The following is a 20736-nucleotide window of genomic DNA, read 5'->3' on the forward strand; positions in this document are numbered from 1 at the left end:
AGGTAGTAGCAGTAGTAGTAGTAATTCTTCTTCTTCTTCTTCTTCTTCTTCTTCTTATTATTATTATTATTATTATTATTATTAGTCCTGGAGCCATTAAAGGAAAACTCCACCCTGAAACACATGAAATATGTTCATACTGAAATATTTGTGCTCTGTCTGGCTTCTTCTTCTTCTTATTATTATTATTATTATCAATATTATTATTATTAGTAGTAGTAGTAATAATAATAATAATAATAATAATAATGAGAAGAAGAAGAAGAAGAATTACTACTACTACTACTACTAATAATAATAATTATTATTATTAGTAGTAGTAGTAATTCTTCTTCTCATTATTATTATAATAACTATTATTATTATTATTATTATTATTATTAGTAGTAGTAGTAGTAGTAGTAGTAGTAATACTTCATCTTCTTCTTATCATTATTATGATTATTATTAGTAGTAATAATAGTAACCTAGTTTATATCAAAGCAAGAAAATTATTATTATTATTATTAGTAGTAGTAGTAGTAGTAGTAATTCTTCTTCTTCTTCTTCTCATTATTATTATTATTATTATTATTATTACTACTACTACTACTACTACTAATAATAATAATAATAATAATTTTCTTGCTTTGATATAAACTAGGTTATTCATCGAGAAACAGAACAAATGGCGAGTAAAAAAAAAAAAGTTAAATAAAAAAACTAGGCTTTAATTACTAGGCCTACTTACATATAAAAATTATCAAATAAAAATATAGAAAAACTGTTTAAGGTGTCTAAATATTCATATACAATAATTATTTGGTTCCCAGTTTTTATCTCCCAACTTAACAACTTATTTAAGTTAGAATAATCATATTTTTATACGAGCAACGTATACATCTCTGCTACAAATAAACACCTGAACTTTGTTCCTAGTACCTACCGTTCATATACAGTTCCACAGAAAGTGACGGGATGTGCAGTGCTCCAGCGTACCCCATGGGTGAGGATCATTGTGACAGACAGAGGGCTAGGTGTAGCACTTGCTACAACACAACGAACAGGTCAACACACTTTTAAGATTTAAGTCTTGCTTTGAGTTGGTCAAATATTGGTCCAAATATTGAAATAGCCTATTAGTCCTGGAGCCATTAGAGGAAAACTCCACCCTGAAACACATGAAATATGTTCATACAGAAATATTTGTGCTCTGTTTGGCGATTTTGGTGCTCATTTGTTGGTCGGTGGTGTATTTTTGTTGCTCCTGTGAGAAGGTTGTGTGCCACGATGATGTCACGGGGGACCTTTTTATTGCTATAGGAGAAAACATTTCAGCAATTCAATTCAAACATATTCGCTGTTAACGCCTGAAAACAAAAGAGCAAGTGCTTGTTTTCTCACTCACTATTCTCCAGCAACATTCACTGTCATATTAATGAGAAATTCAGTGTAGAAGTAGTGGAGATGTTGGAGCAAACATTGGACTCAAAGCTCCAGAATGCAATGCAGCTATATGATGCAGATCAGCTTGGCTAGTTGGCAATCTACGAGATGATGAGCCTGATGGCGTTGATGGCGGTATTAGCATGAAAGCTGAAGATCTGGAAGCTGATCTGTTTGAGCAGAGCGGACAGAGAGGTGGTGGGAGAGCTGGACAGACTGAAGTACTAAAGCGCCGCTGCATCACTCTCTTTAGGTAGAGATGAAGCGAGGGCTAAATCCCACTGCTCCACTATCGGCAGGGAGTTGAACGTCTTTTGTGGGTAATGTAGGAAACAGTTAAAGTGAAATTAGACCAACATGCTGATGAAAGAAGATCAAAAAAAGTCACCTTAAATGTCAAATGTAATAACATTGATTGTACGAGATGATCTGTCACCATAATGTAATTAGAAAATAAAGTAATAAATGGCTGGCTGTATGTAACAGGCACTAGCTCTAAAGTTTGAAAAGGTCCATTATCCCTAAACCAAATCATTTGCTGCTCAAGGTTGGCCACACCTACTTCAATTCTATTAAATACAGTTCTCATAAGACATGTTTTAGTATTTTATTTTCAGCTTCTTTTATCCTAACATATCTTATATCCTTAAATACTGTTTATGATTGTGGATTGTTTTATGATTGTTCAGTGTTGAATTTTTTTATGTAGAAAACTGAGATTTTGGACACTATAAAGGAAAAGTACCATATAAAGATGTTATTATTATTATTATTATTATTATTATACACTTCTTATCATCCCAGTGAAATCGCCAGGCAGTTACACTAATTTTAGCAGGATTTCATAATCTATGTTTTACAATTTGTTACATACTGGACCTTTGACTAATGTTAAACTTTTAGTGTTTAATTCAAAAAGCTTAGTTATAGGGCACAATATGGCAGAAACTTCAAACAGTGCAGGCCAGGAGCTTCCCAGGATCGAAGTTAAGGACTGTTGCATTTATGTCATGCTTTTAACCATTGACTAAACTAAATGGATTATGAATTTGTTGAGGTGTACTGAAAATGAGTCATGGTTTAGGTAAGAGTTTGCTGAGTCACTCACTCCCTCTGAGTAAGCACTTGATCCTGGTCAGGGTCGCAGTGGATCCGGAGCCAATCCCGGGAATAGCGTGTGGGCGAGATGGGAATACACCCTGGATGTGAGGCTAGTGCATCGCAGGGTTGCTGAGTCTTATTTCTTAACGGCATAAATGCATCACACTTGCCTTGTTACAGCTATTCATTGAATTCCTTTCTGAAGTCATTTCTGAAATTAATAGAAACTATAAAATTGACCCGAATTTAAGCCAAAACGTCATACAAAAGTCTTTATTTTGTGTCATGAATAAGAAAAACAGGTGGTGACGCTTGAAAATAAAGCCACTTTGACATGACATTGCTCAGTTACAGTGCTATTTTGTGTTTCACGCTTTCACGCCCTTGAACAGATCCAACATCAGTTATTCATCTAATGTGAAGTTTATAAAGAAAGACCAGTGACTCAAGCGACAATATCTGAATTGATCTAAAGTTAAAAAATGGGGGAAAAAAGAAATTTCCCCAGGGTTTGGTGTTATGTAATCAGAGTTTACCAGACTTACTGGCATTTATAAGATATGCATGAACACACCGGGGATAGAAAATGTTTCATTCAATTGGAACTAAACATGTAATGTATAAGCTTTTAACTTTTATCGTCATCATGACATCATGGGTCTACTGCATTTCAGTCTAGTACTCCTAACCGCAAAACTCTACAGTCTCTTAGACCAACTTTCAGTGTTACCACACAGAAAAAAAATACCTACAATTGTACAATATTTACACTCATTTCCCGAGAGCATGACTTGAGGCGTAGTGTACATATGCCTCACTAGCCGGTGTGTGACAGTTTCTGCTTCATTTGGACGCGGCGTTGCCATGTGGAGCCGTCTGTTGCTGCTGCTGCTGCTGCTGCTCGGCGAGAGCCTGCTGAAGACGTGTGCGCTTGCGTGAGTAGTGCTGCCAGTGCAGGATCTGCTGCTCGTCTATGAACTTGGCACACTGGGCATTCACCAGCTCCTTCCGGAAATGCTCGTACTGCAACAGCTCCAACATGTGCAGGCAATGAGGATATCTGTACGGTAAAGACACAGCAGACTGGGATACTTTCACACTAGTTTCACCAAAAATGTTTGCGTGAATCTCTTCTGTAAATGAACAATCAGAAAATAACTGAAATGAATAATATATGATAAGGAGCTAATGTAAACAACATGACACTTACTTGAGGAATTTGGCATATTCTGGTTCTTTCCAGTAAAGCAAATACTTCAGGTAATTCACAAAAGGTTTTTCTCGCAAGTAGCCTCTCTGAGCCAAAACTACAAGGAGAAGCAAAAAGTCCAAGGTAGGCAGGGTGATATAAAGAGATTTTAGAGATCACAAAGTTGTGACATTTTAACATCATGATACACTTTTCAGAGCACAGTCAGTTATCTGTTCTTTACACCTCCATTGTTACAAAGCCTTTAAAGCAACTGCGAGAATGTGAAAATCTAAATATCAAGATAAACTGTGTAATGAAAGATAGGGAAATACTGTGAGATATACTGTAAATACACACACACTAACTTTATTAGGAACACCACACTAATACTAGGTAGGACCCACTTGGCTCTCAGAACTGCCTCAATTCTTCGGAGGCCAGTGACGCACACCGAACTCATTGTCATGTTCATGGAATCAGTTTGAGACATGGCTTTGTGACATGGTGCATTAACATGCTGGGTAAATTCTGGGTAAAGGGATGCATGTGGTTGGTATTAATACTCAGATAGACTGTGGCATTAAAATGGTGCTCGATTCGTATTAAGGGGCCCAATGTGTGCCAAGAAAATATTCCCCACACCATTACACCACCAAAACCAGCCTGAACAGGTTAGTTTCATGGATTCATGCTGTTAACTCCAAATTCTCACCCTACCATCTGCACAAATCGAAATTCATCAGACTACGCAACATTTTTCCGATATTCATTTAGCCGATTTCGGCGAGTCTGTTCCCACTGTAGCCTCAGATTCCTGTTCTTAGCTAACAGGAGTGGACCCTGATGTGGTCTTTTGCTTTTGTAGCCCATCTGACCTCAAGGTCTGACATATGATCATTCTGAGATGCTTTCCTGCTCACCACGGTTGTAACGAGTAGTTATCCTCTGACCTCTCTCATCAGCAAGGTGTTTCTGACACAGGACTGCCACTCAGTGGATTTTCTTATTTCTTAATCTGTGTAAACTCTAGAGAAGGTTTTGTGTAAGATCCCAGGATATTGCCAGTTTCTGAAATACCAGAACTCAGTCCATCGAGCAACAACAACCACGTCGTTTTCAAAAGGACTGATCACATTCTCCATTCTGATGTCAGATGTGAACGTTAGCTGAAGCGCTTGAGCTGGATCGGCATGATTTTGTTATTACATGAATGTGCAGGTGTAGAGGTGTTCCTGATAAAGTGGACAATGACTTTATATACACCCTCATACACAATAACTAAGTTGTGAATACAGTACATAAATATTTCTGCCAATGAGTTTTATATGCAAATATGATTCAACAAATATTAAAACTACACTCAAGCTAGTTTATGAGCTGCCCAGAAGTTCACACTCACAATATAGTTGTTATTTCTGTTAAGGCCAATATTGCTAAGATATTAATCATATATTGATCAGAAATATAAGTGACAGGACGATCAGATCATGTAGAAACATCAGCAGTGAAAGAGGGATATTTAAATAAAAAGGTGGAACTGATTCCATACTTACAGTTCAGATAATTCGGGTTGGCCAGGCACTGAACAAACTCCAGTTCCGACTGGAAACGATTCTTCGCCTGCTCTTCTGTATGATCAAAAACGAATACATTAAGGATCGATACGTTTTTTTTTTTAAAAAAAAAAAAAAAAAAAACATTAGCCATCTAGCTATCATCCTGTTTCAAAGCAGCAACGTCAAACAGCGTTGTGTTAGCTTAGCTAGTTAGCTAGCTGCTGCTGGGAAAAAAATAATCAACTTTTTTTTTTTTTTTTACAAACCTGTTTCCATGACGCCCGCCATTACACACAACTGGATATGAAGAATGTCGTTTTAACTGAGTTTTAAATGTAAAATACAGCGAATATTTTTTTATAATAGCATTGTTTTGCTCATTTCGACTTCAAGTACTACAGTGTTGTCTACATCTGCGCCATATTTGTCGCCAACCTGTTTCCGGTGACGTACATAACAACAACGTCGTGCGTTTTTTACGACAGTTTGCTGTTGGTGGAGTATTGAAGAAAAAAATTTAATCACGCAGCTCTACAATTTCTCGTTGCTTGAGCAATGCACTATTTGGCCAAAAGTATGAGGACACCTAACCAGTCACACACATGTTCTTGTTGAACATCCCATTCCAGATTTAGTCCCACTTTACTGTTATAATAAGCTCCACTCTTCTGGGAAGCTTTCCACTAGATTTTGGAGCGTGGCTGTGGGGATTTGTGTTCATTCAGCTACTAGAGCATTACTGAGATCAGGCACTGATTTCTGGGGTTCAGTCGGTGTTCCAGTTCATCCCAAAGGTGTTCAGTGGGGTTGAGGTCAGGGCTCTATGCAGGACACTTGAGTTCTTCTACTCCAACCTTCACACACCATGTCTTCATGGAACTCGCTTTGTGCACAGGGGCATTGTCATGCTGGAACAGGTTTGGGTCTCTTAGTTCCAGTGAAGGGAAATTGTAATACTACAAAGACATTCTAGACAATTTGTGCTTCCAACTTTGTGGCAACAGTTTTGGGAAGAACCACATACGTGTGTGATATTTGGGGTGCACATACTTTTGGCCATATAGTGTAGTTTGCAATTAAACACATGCTTTAAAGTCTAGAATGTACTGTCCCCAGAGGTTTTAACACTCAATCGTGATTCAGATAAACTTGTTAATTATAACTTTCGCCCTGTCTTTTGTTGTAGTTTTAATTGTTGCAGACATAAATAAATTATAATAAATTATGTTATTATTTTAGGCTACTTATCTCATTTACACTAGACATTTTATCTTTACTCTGAGAACAAGTGCACATAGAAAAGTGTTTTCCCTGTTGTATATTACAGCTAGATTGCACTTCTTTCCTGTTATAGTAATAACGGATCTGGTTTACAGCTTCATCCATACTACATTCTTCCAAACTAGACCACAGAGAGAACAGGGTTAAAAGAGATCTGTTGAAAAAGAGGTTTCCCCCCATATATTACAATAGATTACAAGTGAAATGGCTTTGAAATACAACAATGATTATGGATCTATCTGTTTTTCCTCTTCGGTAAAAATAAGGAAAAGGTCTCTAGATATGCATTATATCTACAACTGTCCAGTTTCTGTGAGCCTGTGTGGACTGTAGCCTCAGATTCGGTTGTAAAGAGTGGCTATTTAAGTTACTGTAGTCAACTTGAACCAGTCAGGCCACTCTCCTCTGTCCTGTCTCATCAACAAGGTGTTTCCTCCTGCAGAACTGCGGCACGGTGTGATTTCTTTTTTTTTTTTTTCACACCATTCTGTGTAAACTCTGGTCTTATTACTGCCCCTAGTGCTTAGAGGCTTAGCTGTTCTTAGTAATGTCTCGTCATCTCTTTGGAGAAAGGTGAGGAATTTTGTCGTGAAAAATAAATGGTTAACTTTCTGATTTAAAGATTAAAAATGAACAAATCAATATAAAACACATACGCCATATAAACATGTAAAATAACCCCCACATTATTGCATATATAAACAGGAAAGATAACACAAAAAGGTGTATCATCTCTCCTCGGCTGTTACATCCAACCTAGATCATCACTTTGACTTGATGACTATAAGGGCACTGAACTCTGCAATGTCAAATGTAACCCACTATAAACTGGTCGATTCAAATTGTTAGATCAATCAAATCAGAGTGTATTGCACTATGCTGAGAATAAAAGTGAATTAAATTTGCTGCAGCATTTTAATGTCATTGGATTTCAAAATCACAAGATTAGTCAGTTGAGTCAGGAGTCAATTTTAAGGCCCTACAAAATGACTGTTTCAAGTTGGTAGACTATCAAACCCACACATATCAGTTTACAGTCTCTTGAACAATGATCAGAATAATTTTACTGCAGAATTTTAAAGTCATTGGCGTCCAAATTCATAAGATATTTCAGTCAAATTGACACAAGAGTCAAATTTAAGGTCAAATAAAATGGCCATTCAGCACAGGAAACATCTGAAATGATTTAAGAAACGAAATCATTTGTCTCAGGCTTATCTTTCCTTGGTTTTGTCAGGAGTGTTTTGTTAGGGCTTATGACAGGTGGATGTGCAGCAGTCATTCATTAGGATGAACAGGCCATCAGGAGTGTTGTACAGCAATGGTGGAATTTCAAATCATGACACCTCTGTCAAAGTCACCACCTTTAATCTCAGTATTGTTCTTCTACTTTAAATGTTATTTTCTGCGGAGCTGATAAAATTGCAACCAATGTTTTGCATTGTGTTCTTACATTTAAGCTCAATATATTAGTCATTGCATGTGGTATTCATTTTATAAATTAATGTTTGCTCATTTTCATGAAGGGTGCATAATACTTCTGGATTTGAGCACCACTGCAAAAATAATAATAATAATAATAATAATAAGGGGAATAAAAAAATACAGCCCATGCAGTGCAACATATTCTGTTATTAGCTACAGCATTGTGTAACTAAGTAAGGAGTGAAGAATGTTCCAGCTTCCTACTCAACAAACCAATCACAGGGAGATATAAACTGTAGAGATAGTACTGAATTCCTCTGACCTGAAGCTGGATACTGTGAGTCTCTTTTAATATTAAATGACCTGAAAAAGAACTTCAGTGTTATATTACCACCTATACAGTCTATAACTTATGTAATGGTAATGGTCATTTTTTTTATTAAATTTTTTATTAAAACAGGATATACAATATATAAGAACATTCTGTTTTATAAAGTGATTAGGCTATGGCATATGAAACACTTATATACAGTTTGTGACTACGCTGGCTCTATGAGTCATTATAAGTGCTTGCATGAACAATAAAACGAGAATGTAGTGGTACAAAAACGCATTCACTACCACACACACTTGCCTTCACTATCATTGGAAAAAAATCATTTTAGATTTTACTGTACTTTTACTATACACAATCAAATACTGCTTCACTACAAAAAATGTCTTAGCAAGTGAAAATATCTTGAATATGGGCAAATTTATCTTTCTATTATTATTATTATTATTATTATTATTATTATTATAAATCAAATACAGTATTAATCAGCCTGTTTTTAGATGCACATTTCTTATTCTCTTGGCAGATATCTTTGCTTCTTTCTAGAAATAAATGCTTAAAATCAGAAAAATTGTCTGCCAATAGATCAAGTCTATGTATTTAAAGCTTGAAATTCATAGAAATGTCTAGAAATAGGTTTCATAATCATATATTGGGTTTATTGTAATCTAATAATAGGAAATACTTGATATATTTGACTATATTCACTTGCTAAGATGCAATTTTATGCAGTGTTTATAGTAATCTCAAAAGGCAGTAATATAATACCCTTCACATGTATACAGATAAATAACTTTTAAAAAATCTTATACAAATATGATTATAGACGTCTATCACTGTCCTTCATAAGATTTATAAAAGAAACAAAATCTACATGTATTACTGTCACTGCAGTACTCTGATTTGTATATTACAGTAGTTTTGACAAACTTGTCACATTGTCACAGTATAAGTGCCTGAGGCATGCGGAAGAACCCGTCACTGCTGAGATATTAGCAAAACTCTCATCTTCTTAGCACAAAGTATCAGGGAAAAGGCTGAGGATCATACATGTGATATGTTTAGCTTGCACAATAGAGTCCATTCCTTCAGACTGCTGTGGTGTTAGCCCAACTGGGAAACGTGTCTAAATGGAACAAGGCTCTTCCCCAACTGTTGATTGCCAGGGTGATGCACAGGATCCCAATGATGTTCATGACAATCCCAGTTCTGGCCTGAAGAAGAAACATCTTGTTAGTTAAATATGGAAATACTGTAAAGATACTTTTCTGAGAGAACATTTCCTCTCAGGAAAGGGTTTTATTTAGGAAGAGTGCTACTATTCATGGGAATATGAATGATCAGTTAATGATACTCACCATGTCTGACACTTTCAGATAACCGAAAGAGAAAACGATGGCGTTCGGAGGAGTTGCCACTGGAAGCATGAAGGCGAAGGAAGCACTGAGGGTGCAGGGAATCATGACATACAGCGGGTTCATGCTTATGGCCTGGGACTGGCAAAAAAAATAAAAGAATCAGTTAGCACAAGGTACTATATCTGAAACATATGGTTGTAACAAATATAGCTTTCTTGATGTTTTAATTAAGCACAGTGATTAACTGTATGCATGAAATATCTGATCCTCATCTGGTTAATTCCAGACTCTTCATTAGACAAACAATTAGCTAATACTTTGCCACTGCCTATCTCATCAATCTGTGCATTTGAGGGAATCGTTTAGAATCAGTTGTAATGAGTAAACAACATCTCTGTGTTACGTTCAATGCAACATGATTTGTATTTTTTCCTTAGACAACAGCAGCAGCTGTTCATGACCATATTTTGATGAAACAGGATGACATTAATAACAGCACAGCCTCAAACAAAATTAAGTCTAGATGCTATCACACTTGACTAATGCTATAAACTACTATCTAGTGATATTTGTCTCAGTAATTGAGAGGCGGTTGAGGGTCGACAACATACAGTCTAGCAGCTCGTTTTGTGTGGTTTTTGATGTACCTTTGCTCAACTGTTTTCAATACAACAGCTGTAGTTCCCATGTGCAAGGCATACACAGAAGAGATAATATTATTAACCAGGGTTGCCAGGTTTCATCTCAAAAACATCTCAAAACCACACAAAAAAACCTGAACTTAGCCCGAAAAATTTGAATTGGGTAAGGGAGACACATTTTTCTTCTTTTTCTCAGCCTTCGTGCAGGAAACAAGGTCTGGACATTATCCACTCCATAATCCACATTTCCCTCTCCCAATCTTTGCAATATATCTTACGATAGAAATGGTTCTGTACATCATAGACACGCTGTATGGATTTACACTTTGCCATTGTTTGCAGAAATGTATTAGATTTCATTCTGATTATTTGCTATAAAACAAAACAGCCAGAGAGCATTTTTAAACTAGCCAAACTTGGTGTAAAAATGCGACCTTGGCAACCCTGTCATTAACTGTCCTGTCTGCTGAAAATGTTCATAGCGTGAGTATGGGGCAGCGTGATTCTTTCCTCAACGTGCTTCTATTAGCGCTTGTTGCAGATACCATTTTGACCACTAGGTGCAATAATAACTCTGTGGATCTAAATGGACAACATCTAGAAAGGCAAGCAACTCAATGGGACGTTAGCTAACGTCTGTACAACAGCAACATTTTTTAAATCGTTTGTCACTCCAAAAGGATCATTAGCATTTCAACAAACATTCGCACCTAGATTTATTGACTATTTTAACTAACTAAAATATTGCATGGATGATTAGCAAATGCTCTATTTTTAAAGCAGTAGCATTTTCTTGACTGCTTACTAAAATCCTGTTGGTTTGTCCCTAATGGTAGGCCTTCAAACAGGTTGTCACAGTGAAATACAAACTTGCACACAGAAAGGGATAGGTACAAAGACAAAAGACAAAAGTGTTAAGTAAAGAAAGATCTTTGAAAGCTTTGCTTTTGAAATCCTGCGTTACACAGAGCGAGAAACAAGGGCCGCACACACGCCGATGCCAGATTTCAGTCCACTTGTTGGCGTGAGGTAAACCTTCCATTAGCTTCAATGCACCGTCTTTCCTTCTCTCTCTCCCTGACAATGGCATCTTCATAGCTCTGCTTTGTGAGCTACATGAGCTCTGGCCCCACTCAAATCTCCCTATTCAGAAGCTCTCCTCACAGTGGTCTACATTCATCAAGACATGGCAGTGTGTGCCAGAAGCTTTAGAATGGCAGGGAGGAAAGGTGAAGGACCATGAGAGGGGGTGGAGGCTCAAAGAGACAAGGCTGTGTTAAAGTGTGGAGCAGTGAGCAGGTTCTTTTCATGACTCACAAGCCTAACTCTGAATCTGTTTGTACTTATACATGGATATGTGCATAACTTATTAAAGTATTGCAGTCGGCATGGAAATGAACAATGCACTTGTTTCAATCTTACTACTTTTACTAAGAAATATCAAACATAGAAAAGGAGAGACATAAGAAATCGTGACCATTAAAATACTATTCTTATATAATTTTAAGGAGAGTACTGTGAATTTTATTTAAACATCCCGCACAAGGAGCTTGGATGCTGACCAAGGTATTCGGAGTCTGAATTTCATACTGTATCTTTAAATTATATACACAGCACATTAAATAAAATGAGTTCTGTGGTACATTTAATAGATTTACATTTACTCCCAAAGTTTGTTCTTTATTTTGAACTTGCTAGGCATAAGAGTTGCCTTAAAAAACATATAATTAGAAATTATGGCTTACAGTTTTAAGAGTTTAAATAAAATCTAAATCTAAAAACAAATTAGGCCAAAAGTGAAGCATCTTGAATTCCCAGGGAATAATGGACGTTTTCAGAGTCGGCAAACTCTGCATTTAGCGAATCGCAGTCTGGCACACTCGTGTCCATGAAGCGAAGAAACGTGGAGAGGAGTTAAGAGGAGTCAAAACAGAAGATATGAATTGTAATGAGATTACACATCCTTTATGCTCTACTGAAATAACTAGTAATAATTAGTATTACTAATAATTAACTAATAATTAGTATTACACAGCTAACTTTGGCTGTTAGCTAGCTAATGATTGCCAGCAAGCTAATGCTAGCATAGCCTAACTAGCTGAATGTTACGTAAATAGTTCCTCTGGGCATCGAGTGTTTAACACCACTGTAGAAAACCTGCTATTTTAGAAATACATAAAAAAAAAAATTTAATTGGTTTGAGCACTCTGAAAGCGTCTACTTTTTCCTGGGAATCCTGGATGCTTCAGCTTCGGCCTGATTTACATAAAATCTGTATTTTTGAGGGTTCTGATTTTTTTAAAAATCTCAAAACCTGTTATTTTGAATTATATGTTACCCATAGCAAGTTTAATCCAAAGAAAAAACATTGGCAAAAATGTAAATGTATTAAATAAACCACAGAAAAAAAGGGATTTCATTTAATATGACATGTCTATGAGCAAATATACAAAATGCTGATGACTTTCTTGATATTCTGTTAAAATTATTAAGCCCTTACTGTAAATGAGTATCTTTGATTTTGATTAAATATTTGTCACCCTACAGATAAACACAACATTAATCATTGTTAAAAGCCCAGTGATGACTGCATGCATGTATGAGTAAAAGGAAACGTGTGTACCATAGAGGCAAGGATCGGCAGAAACAGGGTGGCTGTGGCCACGTTGCTGGTGCATTCTGTGAAGGTTGCTATCATCAGACACACGACTATAGCGATAGCCCATGGAGGAATGGTCTGGAGTGGAGACATCTGTTCCCCAAGCCATCCGGATAAACCTGATTCCTTTATGTGTGCAGAAATTCAGACAGAGTATAAACAGCATGTGTGTGTGGAAATGCACATACTGTGGATCTCCTGACACTCACGTAATGTAACACACAAAAAAATTGCCTGCTACTGGGTCGAGTCCATGTGTCCTACACGTAATCGTGTGCTTTAGGCACTTGCTTTTGCCCTTGTTAGTGGTCGTAGTTGCCCGTTGCAGAAACCAGTAGTAATCAACCATTAGGTTGGGGTTGCAGCAGAAATAACAGTATGATTGTTTTTTCTTTTTTGTTCATGCCAAACCACAACCACAGCTAAAGGCATTGCTTTTCATTTGCCAATTCATTTCGATCGCTGTGTAACGCACGGAGTAACACACAGTGCAGCAGGCATGAGGTGCCCAATTTTTATCCTGATCTCCAATTTGACATCCGAAATAATACTTGTGTTATAACAGTTTTCACTCTATTGGTTAGGTTCTTGTGCTGATCACACGGAGTAAATTTACCAAAAAAGTAGCAAAACAATTGCCATGATGGTTCACAAAGCTGCGCCTATTCATCTTAAGTTTAAAACAGACACACTCTTCAAGAAAACCTTATACAGGCTATGGGCGTGCCCTCAGTCCGTCAACATGCCCAAATGTGTCTTAGCACGTCCTAATGTTACTGATGTGTATATAACTTCAAATCTGGACATGCTAGCTACAGCACATGTTTTACTCCCAGTAGCGAAATCTTTGCTTTCCAGTGTAATACGATGTATTCTTTTCTGTGCATTTTACCTCACTGCCCTTAGCCAGGGCAAAACCTCCTCCGAGCAGCAGTATTATGTTCCATGGCATCTTCTTCTGAACCACCTGCCAAGTCAGCAAAGCCGTTCGAGGTTCACTGTTGGACTGGGGCACTGCAACACAATGAGGACAATATTCACATTTTAATAAATGATCATATTCCAGAGAAGTAAATTATCACAGGTATAATGTTGCATCTACTGATTTGCTGTATAGCTGTCATTGTTCTCATAGAGGTTCTTAAGGATTGCGGCCTTCTGGCATAAAATCTCATGTACTTATATAAACCTAACCATAAGAAAAAAAAAACATTGGATGCCCAATATTCTTGATTTTTCTGTATTGATTTTTTGGGGTTAAGAACTATTCAGTCACACATAAAAACAAATGCCTTGCATGTTGTCCAACTTCTCAGTAGGTGATACGACCCAACGTTTAGTAGAAGTGGATTATCTTCACATAACAGCACAACCTGAACTGAATTGCCACAGTGATTTGCCAACGATTGCAATTTTTCATTTATTAATGAATGACATGACGCTTTTTAATCATTTATAGATACATTTAATGATGCAAGGCATTCCTGCAAGTTAGTTCCTGTTATTACTAGCATCCCATCCAGCATGTATTCCCTTCTCGCACACAGTTTTCCTGCAATAGGCTCTGGATCTACCGTGACCCTGACCAGGAAAAAGGGTTAACTGGAGATGAATGAATAAGTACTATACATACTGTTTGGAAACTTTTGGCACATTGCAGACTAAAAACTTGGAGAAACTGGATTTCAGATAGCAGACATTCACTTACCTGTGTCGAAGCTCTCTGACCTACAGTAGCACATGCAGGGGGGTTTAGAAGGAAGCACGAAGAGAAGAGAGGCGATAAACACTGCCACTGTGGCATCTGTCACGTACCTGTCCAGAGGAAGATTAGACATGAGATGTTAGGAGGATTTAGGCTAAGGTGTCATTTTGTATATTCCTGAGCCTGCAGATTAGAGTGTATTTTACATGCTGTATCTAATATAATAATGTCACTAAGAAGTACCAGTAAATTTCAAGTATTGAAAAAACATATCTGACCAACTGAATTCTGTTGTATTGTATAATAACACTGCGGATTTTGTGGAACTGAGTAATTGATCATTACACCACTATGTACATAACCACTATTTGCAGATAATATCCTCTTGGAAACTCCATTCACAAATCCTCAGACATTTGACCTACAAGCTACGCCACATCATCTGATACGAGGATACACTTTAGGTGCACTAGGCTAAAGATCAATTCTTTTTTTTTTTGTCATCCATTTTAGCAAACTCGGAAGCATGTTTTCCAGATGGACAGATCTTTTTCTTCTTTTTTTCTGCTCGAAACACTCTGTTCTGTTTTCTACACTGGTTGGTATTTATTTATTGAGTAATCAAGTGTGTTGGGTTTTCTTTTTTTTCAATTTTGGTTCTGAGCTCGCTGCAAGTCAAAGTGCATCTGATGACATTAGAAACGGTATCATTTGCGTCATTGTTTGCTAACCTATGGGTCTAAACATCCGTGAAAACATTTACAGATAAACCTTATGTGCTGACTGTCAATGAAAGATAAGAATGGACTTTCCAGCCTTTTCCTGGGTGCCTCATTACCTGCTGAACTTGCTGTGCTACGTGTATTTTTCTTTTTAATGTGACGTTCATTAACAGTATTGACCACAGACAGACTTTCTACTGCCGTTATTGAAAGCCATGCTGGTTATATCCATTACCTGTTAAACTGTCAGTTGTTCAACAAATACAGTCTATCATTCATGTCTTTGTAGTATACTGTATACAGTACTGTGCAAAAGTCTTGGCACCCTATTTTTTTTTTGTACAAACTTAGTTATAGATTTTTATTTTCTGACTTATTTACTTTTCTGACATTATTGATTCAGTACAAAAACTTTTTAGATTTCCAAACATTAGTTTTCCAGCACAAAATTAAATGTTACAGAAAATTGTTTGTATGTCAGTAAAGAAAGCAGCAGATTACATAAGAGACACTTTTCAGACAAAAAACATAATGAAGGCTGCTGGGTTTCGCTGCAGAAATAAGAAGCGAGTCGACAGTCAAAGTCTCCAGAAGAACTGTGGCTGGCTTCATTTCCTAATAAAACTGCATAAACTGTACCTGAGACTACTATTTAAAAAAAAAAAAGCGAAGGATCGTCACACCAAATATTGACTTTGTTTCTTTCATTACTGTTTACTGCTCTTTATAGTATTTTTTTAAATGTAGAAACATTTAATTTCATTATTTTTGAAGGCATCTTTGCTCTACAGCATTTCTCTGCATGTGCCTAAGACTTTTGCACAGTACTGTATGTATACTGAAAAATAGTCTAGAATAGTACAGAGATTTGAGAAACATAATATGGATTATGAAAAGATGATGAAAAGTAAGTTAAGTCATTTATGATCAGAATTGATCCGTACTCTTTTTCACTGTTGAAAAGGTGTGTTGCCCAGCCGTCCACAAAGCCCGGGTCACGTGTGAACCACAGAATCACTAGTAGGCAAAAGAGTGTTAAAACGCTTATTTCCCCAAAGGACATGGGACCAAGCCTACGATGCTCCTCACAGATCACATTATATGCAGCAATCTCTTTCTCTGTCTTCGCTGAGCCATAGCCCCATGTTTTTCTGAGACTAGAGCAAGAGAGAGAGAGAGAGAGAGAGAGAGAGAGAGAGACAGTGACTTCATATCAGCATGGTGCCATAGTATCAGTCGAATAGACATAGTAAATACAGAGTATTTAGAGAGAGAGAGTACAAAAATAACAATACACAGAACAATATATTTATAGGTAACTGGTTTTAAATTTTATGACAGTCAATAATGTATTGTTTACTTGAAGCCCAGGAACGCAAGCTGCAACCACAGCCAGGCTGCCAGGAGCATAACAATCATGTTAGGGAAGGCAAAACCAAACCAGGAGGCAAAGTTCAGAACATTTGGGTTCTCTGGAAAGAGCCTGAGGAGAGAACCCAAGACTTTAGACAGTGTTGCTATAGATCATGATCAGTCAACATTATTAATCGTGACTGTTTGGGACCTACTGGCTCATTTGTCCTGTGAGGACCAGATTGGGCCCAGTGCCTGTGAGTGTGGCAGTTCCACCAATGCTAGCAGCGTAACACACACACAGCATCATGCCTTTACACATTCTCAGCATCTCCTTGGTTTTCATATTCTGTTCCTCTGTGTTCTCTGTAGAAAAGCTGAGGCCATTCACCTGCACTGCACACAAACAAAAATGCACACGTATAACTGAAAGCTCATATGCAATTAAGGCTATATAAAATATGATTTCATGAAAGGAGTGTAGGACTTCTACACTCACCCTGGCCATCAGCCTGTTTCTCAGGCAGTTTCCCCTCCCGTTCTGAAGGAGCTCCAGCTTCCTCTTCTCCCGCTGTGTTGTTGAGCTGCTCCAGCACTGCCTGCACTATGGGCACCATCATGGCTGTAGTGGCAGTGTTACTGATCCACATGGAGAGGAATGCCGTCACGCTCATAAAACCTAACATCAGCCTGCACAGAGTTGTATTAACAATTACCCTTCTGACACATCGCACTTCTTAGTTAACTTAGCACTAGGCATCACAATGCGTAATCAGCACCATGATGATAAACATGTGATAATAAAGATAAAGTAAAGATACTAACACAGAATGACACACAGTACGTAATTGCTGTTATCTTTGCGATAAGTGATCACTTGGCAATTTAGTCTAGTCCGCATGCTGTACATGCACACATGTCATGGTGTGCTTCAAAACCATAGATAAAGGACATTTTATAACACACGTGGTGTAGGCACTCACAGGGCAGGCCGCACCCCAACGATGAGCAAAACTCGCAGCGCAATGCGTTTGTGCAAATTCCAATGCTCTACAGCGACGGCTACAATCAGGCCACCCAAAAACAGCATGTTTGTGTCCTTCAGGTACTGCATGCAAACCTAAAACGCACACACACATAAACAGAAATAATAAACTTCCATACCATACAGGTGTGTATGGTTAAGTAGGTTTTATAAAATTCCTTGCATGGAAAATTAAACGTAGCAAAACGTACATCTTTAGAGTCCATGATGCCGAACAGTGGTAAGAGCACGACTGGTAAGAGAGCAGTTACAGCCAGAGGCAGCACCTCGGTACACCAGTACACTGCCATCAGCGCGATAACATAGGCACAGCTAGCTACCTGCAGAGTCCAAACATTATAAAGATTAATAGATAGAAAGATAAAGACACAAAATCTCTCTTGAACATCTCTTTCTCTGTCTGCAAGGCTCTTAATGACAGACACTGAAGTAACAGGCTGTTCATTTTAGTGTTATATAACAGCCCTATTATTGGGAGTTAGAACCACGAAAAAAAAAAAAAAAAAGACAATTTAACTTACAGCTTTGCATAATATTATTAAGCATATTTTATCCCTTTTTCATATGAAGTGAAGTGAAGTGACGTGTGGCCAAGTATGGTGACCCATAGTTGGAATTTGTGCTCTGCATTTAACTCATCCAAGTGCACACACACAGTAGTGAACACACACACACTGTGAACACACACACACTGTGAACACACACCCGGAGCAGTGGGGAGCCTTTTTTTTGCTGCGGCACCCGGGGAGCAGTTGGGGGTTCGGTTCACCTTCAGGTTACAAGTCCAACTCTCTAACCACGACTGCCCCATGTTCTTTCAGTGTCAGTGTCACTCAGTACCTGATATTAAGTTTTAAAAAAGGTGACAACACGACTACTACTAATAACATTATTATTATTATTATTATTATTATTATTATTATTATTATTATTAATATTAGCATTATCTTCATTCAGTCAGGGTCATGGTGGCTCCGGAGCCTGTCCCAGGAGCACTAGGCGTGAGGTAGGAATACACCCTGGATATGATGCCAGTGCATTCCAGGGCACCATGCACACACACACACATTCTCACACTCTTTCACACTTAGGGGCGATTCTGCGTAGCCGGTTCTCCTCCCTTCATGTTCTTGGGAGGTGAGAGGAAACCGGAGAACCCTGAGGAAACCCACATAGACAGTGACCAAGCTTGAAGCTTCCACCAAGGACCACCGTGCCACCCTTTTATTATTATTATTATTATTTTATAGGGATGATATACCTTGGGTACTTTTTATGTTAGGTTGAATTCATTATCTAAAAAAAACCATGAGATCATGCAAATTAATTGAATATAAATTATCCATTAGTTAAAGGGAAAAAAGTCATCAGTAAGCAGATGATAGTAAGGCGCAGAGTTCCTGGTTATTTATTCCCTGATAGGCTACACAATGACACCATTTTTTTTAACATTCTAATGCTTAATGCAAATATTGAAAATGAAATGAGATTTCTTTAAATCTTGCTTGTTGTCTGTGCGAGAGGAGCAGGAATGCCGACAGTGAGCAAAAAAAAAAAAGACATAGTGTGGAATCCGCTCTTCTTTATGACAACAAAGCGCAAAGACAACAAAGGGGGTGCAGGGGCATTATGTGTGTGTGTGTGTGTGTGTGTGTGTGTGTGGAAGTCCCTTTAGAGAAGAAGTAGAATGTTTAAGCAAGCGTCACACAAGTTCCCCTCACCCTGCAAAGGCGCGTGGGACGTGCACTAATCACTAATCAGCAATTAAACCATTTTAACTATTGAGATGATTAGTTTAAGTCACCAGCGCGCGTGCGGAGAAGCTGAAGTTCCTCACAATGCACCATCATTTTTTCTTAAAAGAACACTGAACAACAAACCGGGGTTCTCGACACTCTCATTTCTAGATTTAATGTTTAAACTAGAAGAACAGAGTGGTCTAAGTACACTTGTCTACTCTGCAACTTTTCTTGCAACTTTGGCAGTCTTGACTCCTACAGGCGATACATACCGTTGTTCCAATAACCAGGGGCAAGGGCAGGAGAAGAAACGGAGTGCAGAAGAGGATAAATCCATTCTTCAATCCCCAAATCGACTTGAACAACCGCACGATCATTCTTCTTCTTTCTTCTTCAGTGATGTCACGGGTCACGCTGCTTAGGCACAAATGCGCCACGCGCGCTCGCCTACTGCGGGGAAGGTGCGCGAGGGAGAAACTGCGTTTACCAATGAGAGCGCGCGCTCTTTCTCACACCTTCACTCTGTCTTTCTCATTCACTCATTCATTCATCCTCTCTCTCTCTCTCTGTCTCTCTTATATACATACACGATCTCTCTCTCCCCCTTCTCTCCCTCTCTCTCTCACATACGCACAATCTCTCTCTCCCTCTCTCTCTCTCCCTCTCTCTCTCACATACACACAGTCTCTCTCTCTCTGTCTCTCTCATATACATGCACAATCTCTCTCTCCCCCTTCTCTCCCTCTCTCTCTCTCTCTCTTTCTCTCATATACATGCACAATCTCTCTCTCCCCCCTCTCTCCCTCTCTCTCTCTCTCTCTCTCTCTCCCCCCTTCTCTCCCTCTCTCTCTCCCTCTCTCTCTCTCTTTCTCTCATATACACACAATCTCTCTCTCTCTCTCTCTCTCACACACACATACACAATCTCTCTCTCTTTTGCACGCACACAACACACAGTATGTCTCTCTTTCACACATACGCACACAATCTCTCTCTCTCTCTCTCTCTCTCTCTCTCTCTCTCTCTCACACACACACACACACACACACACACACATACACACACAATCTCTCTTTCTCCCTCTCTCTCTCTCCCTCTCCTTCTCTCACATACACACAGTCTCTCTCTCTCTCTCTCTCTCTCTCTCTCTCTGTCTCTCTCTCTCACACACACACACACACACAATCTCTTTTGCACACT

General features: G+C 38.2%; 2 protein-coding genes across 2 annotated transcripts; both read right to left on the minus strand.

Moving 5' to 3' along the window:
* Positions 1-2785: 2785 nt before the first annotated feature.
* On the minus strand, positions 2786-5723 carry med31 (mediator complex subunit 31). Its single transcript, XM_034310988.2, has 4 exons — positions 5541-5723; positions 5272-5346; positions 3737-3833; positions 2786-3586 (listed from the first exon to the last, which is right to left on the minus strand). The coding sequence occupies exons 1-4, from the start codon at positions 5560-5562 to the stop codon at positions 3370-3372; spliced, it is 411 nt and encodes a 136-aa protein (XP_034166879.2). The 5' UTR covers positions 5563-5723; the 3' UTR covers positions 2786-3369.
* Positions 5724-8985: 3262 nt separating this feature from the next.
* slc13a5a (solute carrier family 13 member 5a) lies at positions 8986-20186 on the minus strand. The gene is made up of 12 exons (XM_026938635.3): positions 19809-20186; positions 17989-18117; positions 17736-17872; positions 17252-17442; positions 16968-17148; positions 16760-16882; positions 16344-16556; positions 14681-14787; positions 13865-13986; positions 12937-13098; positions 9673-9810; positions 8986-9528 (listed from the first exon to the last, which is right to left on the minus strand). The coding sequence occupies exons 1-12, from the start codon at positions 19911-19913 to the stop codon at positions 9403-9405; spliced, it is 1734 nt and encodes a 577-aa protein (XP_026794436.2). The 5' UTR covers positions 19914-20186; the 3' UTR covers positions 8986-9402.
* Positions 20187-20736: the final 550 nt, after the last annotated feature.

This window comes from Pangasianodon hypophthalmus, chromosome 15 (genome assembly GCF_027358585.1).
Source record: "Pangasianodon hypophthalmus isolate fPanHyp1 chromosome 15, fPanHyp1.pri, whole genome shotgun sequence".
Classification (NCBI taxonomy): Eukaryota; Metazoa; Chordata; class Actinopteri; order Siluriformes; family Pangasiidae; genus Pangasianodon; species Pangasianodon hypophthalmus.

Bases quoted from the DNA above. Each gene is read 5' to 3' on its own strand.
- med31 (XM_034310988.2), bottom strand. From the start codon at position 5,562: ATGGCGGGCGTCATGGAAACAG. The intron at 3,834-5,271 runs GTAAGTATGGAA...TTCTCCTTGTAG, and splicing joins CAACCCGAATTATCTGAACT to TTTTGGCTCAGAGAGGCTAC. The intron at 3,587-3,736 runs GTAAGTGTCATG...TTTACCGTACAG, and splicing joins GAATATGCCAAATTCCTCAA to ATATCCTCATTGCCTGCACA.
- slc13a5a (XM_026938635.3), bottom strand. From the start codon at position 19,913: ATGATCGTGCGGTTGTTCAAGTCGATTTGGGGATTGAAGAATGGATTT. The intron at 16,883-16,967 runs GTAGGTCCCAAA...TTCTCTCCTCAG, and splicing joins CTCACAGGACAAATGAGCCA to GCTCTTTCCAGAGAACCCAA. The intron at 13,987-14,680 runs GTAAGTGAATGT...ATTGTGTTGCAG, and splicing joins GTCAGAGAGCTTCGACACAG to TGCCCCAGTCCAACAGTGAA.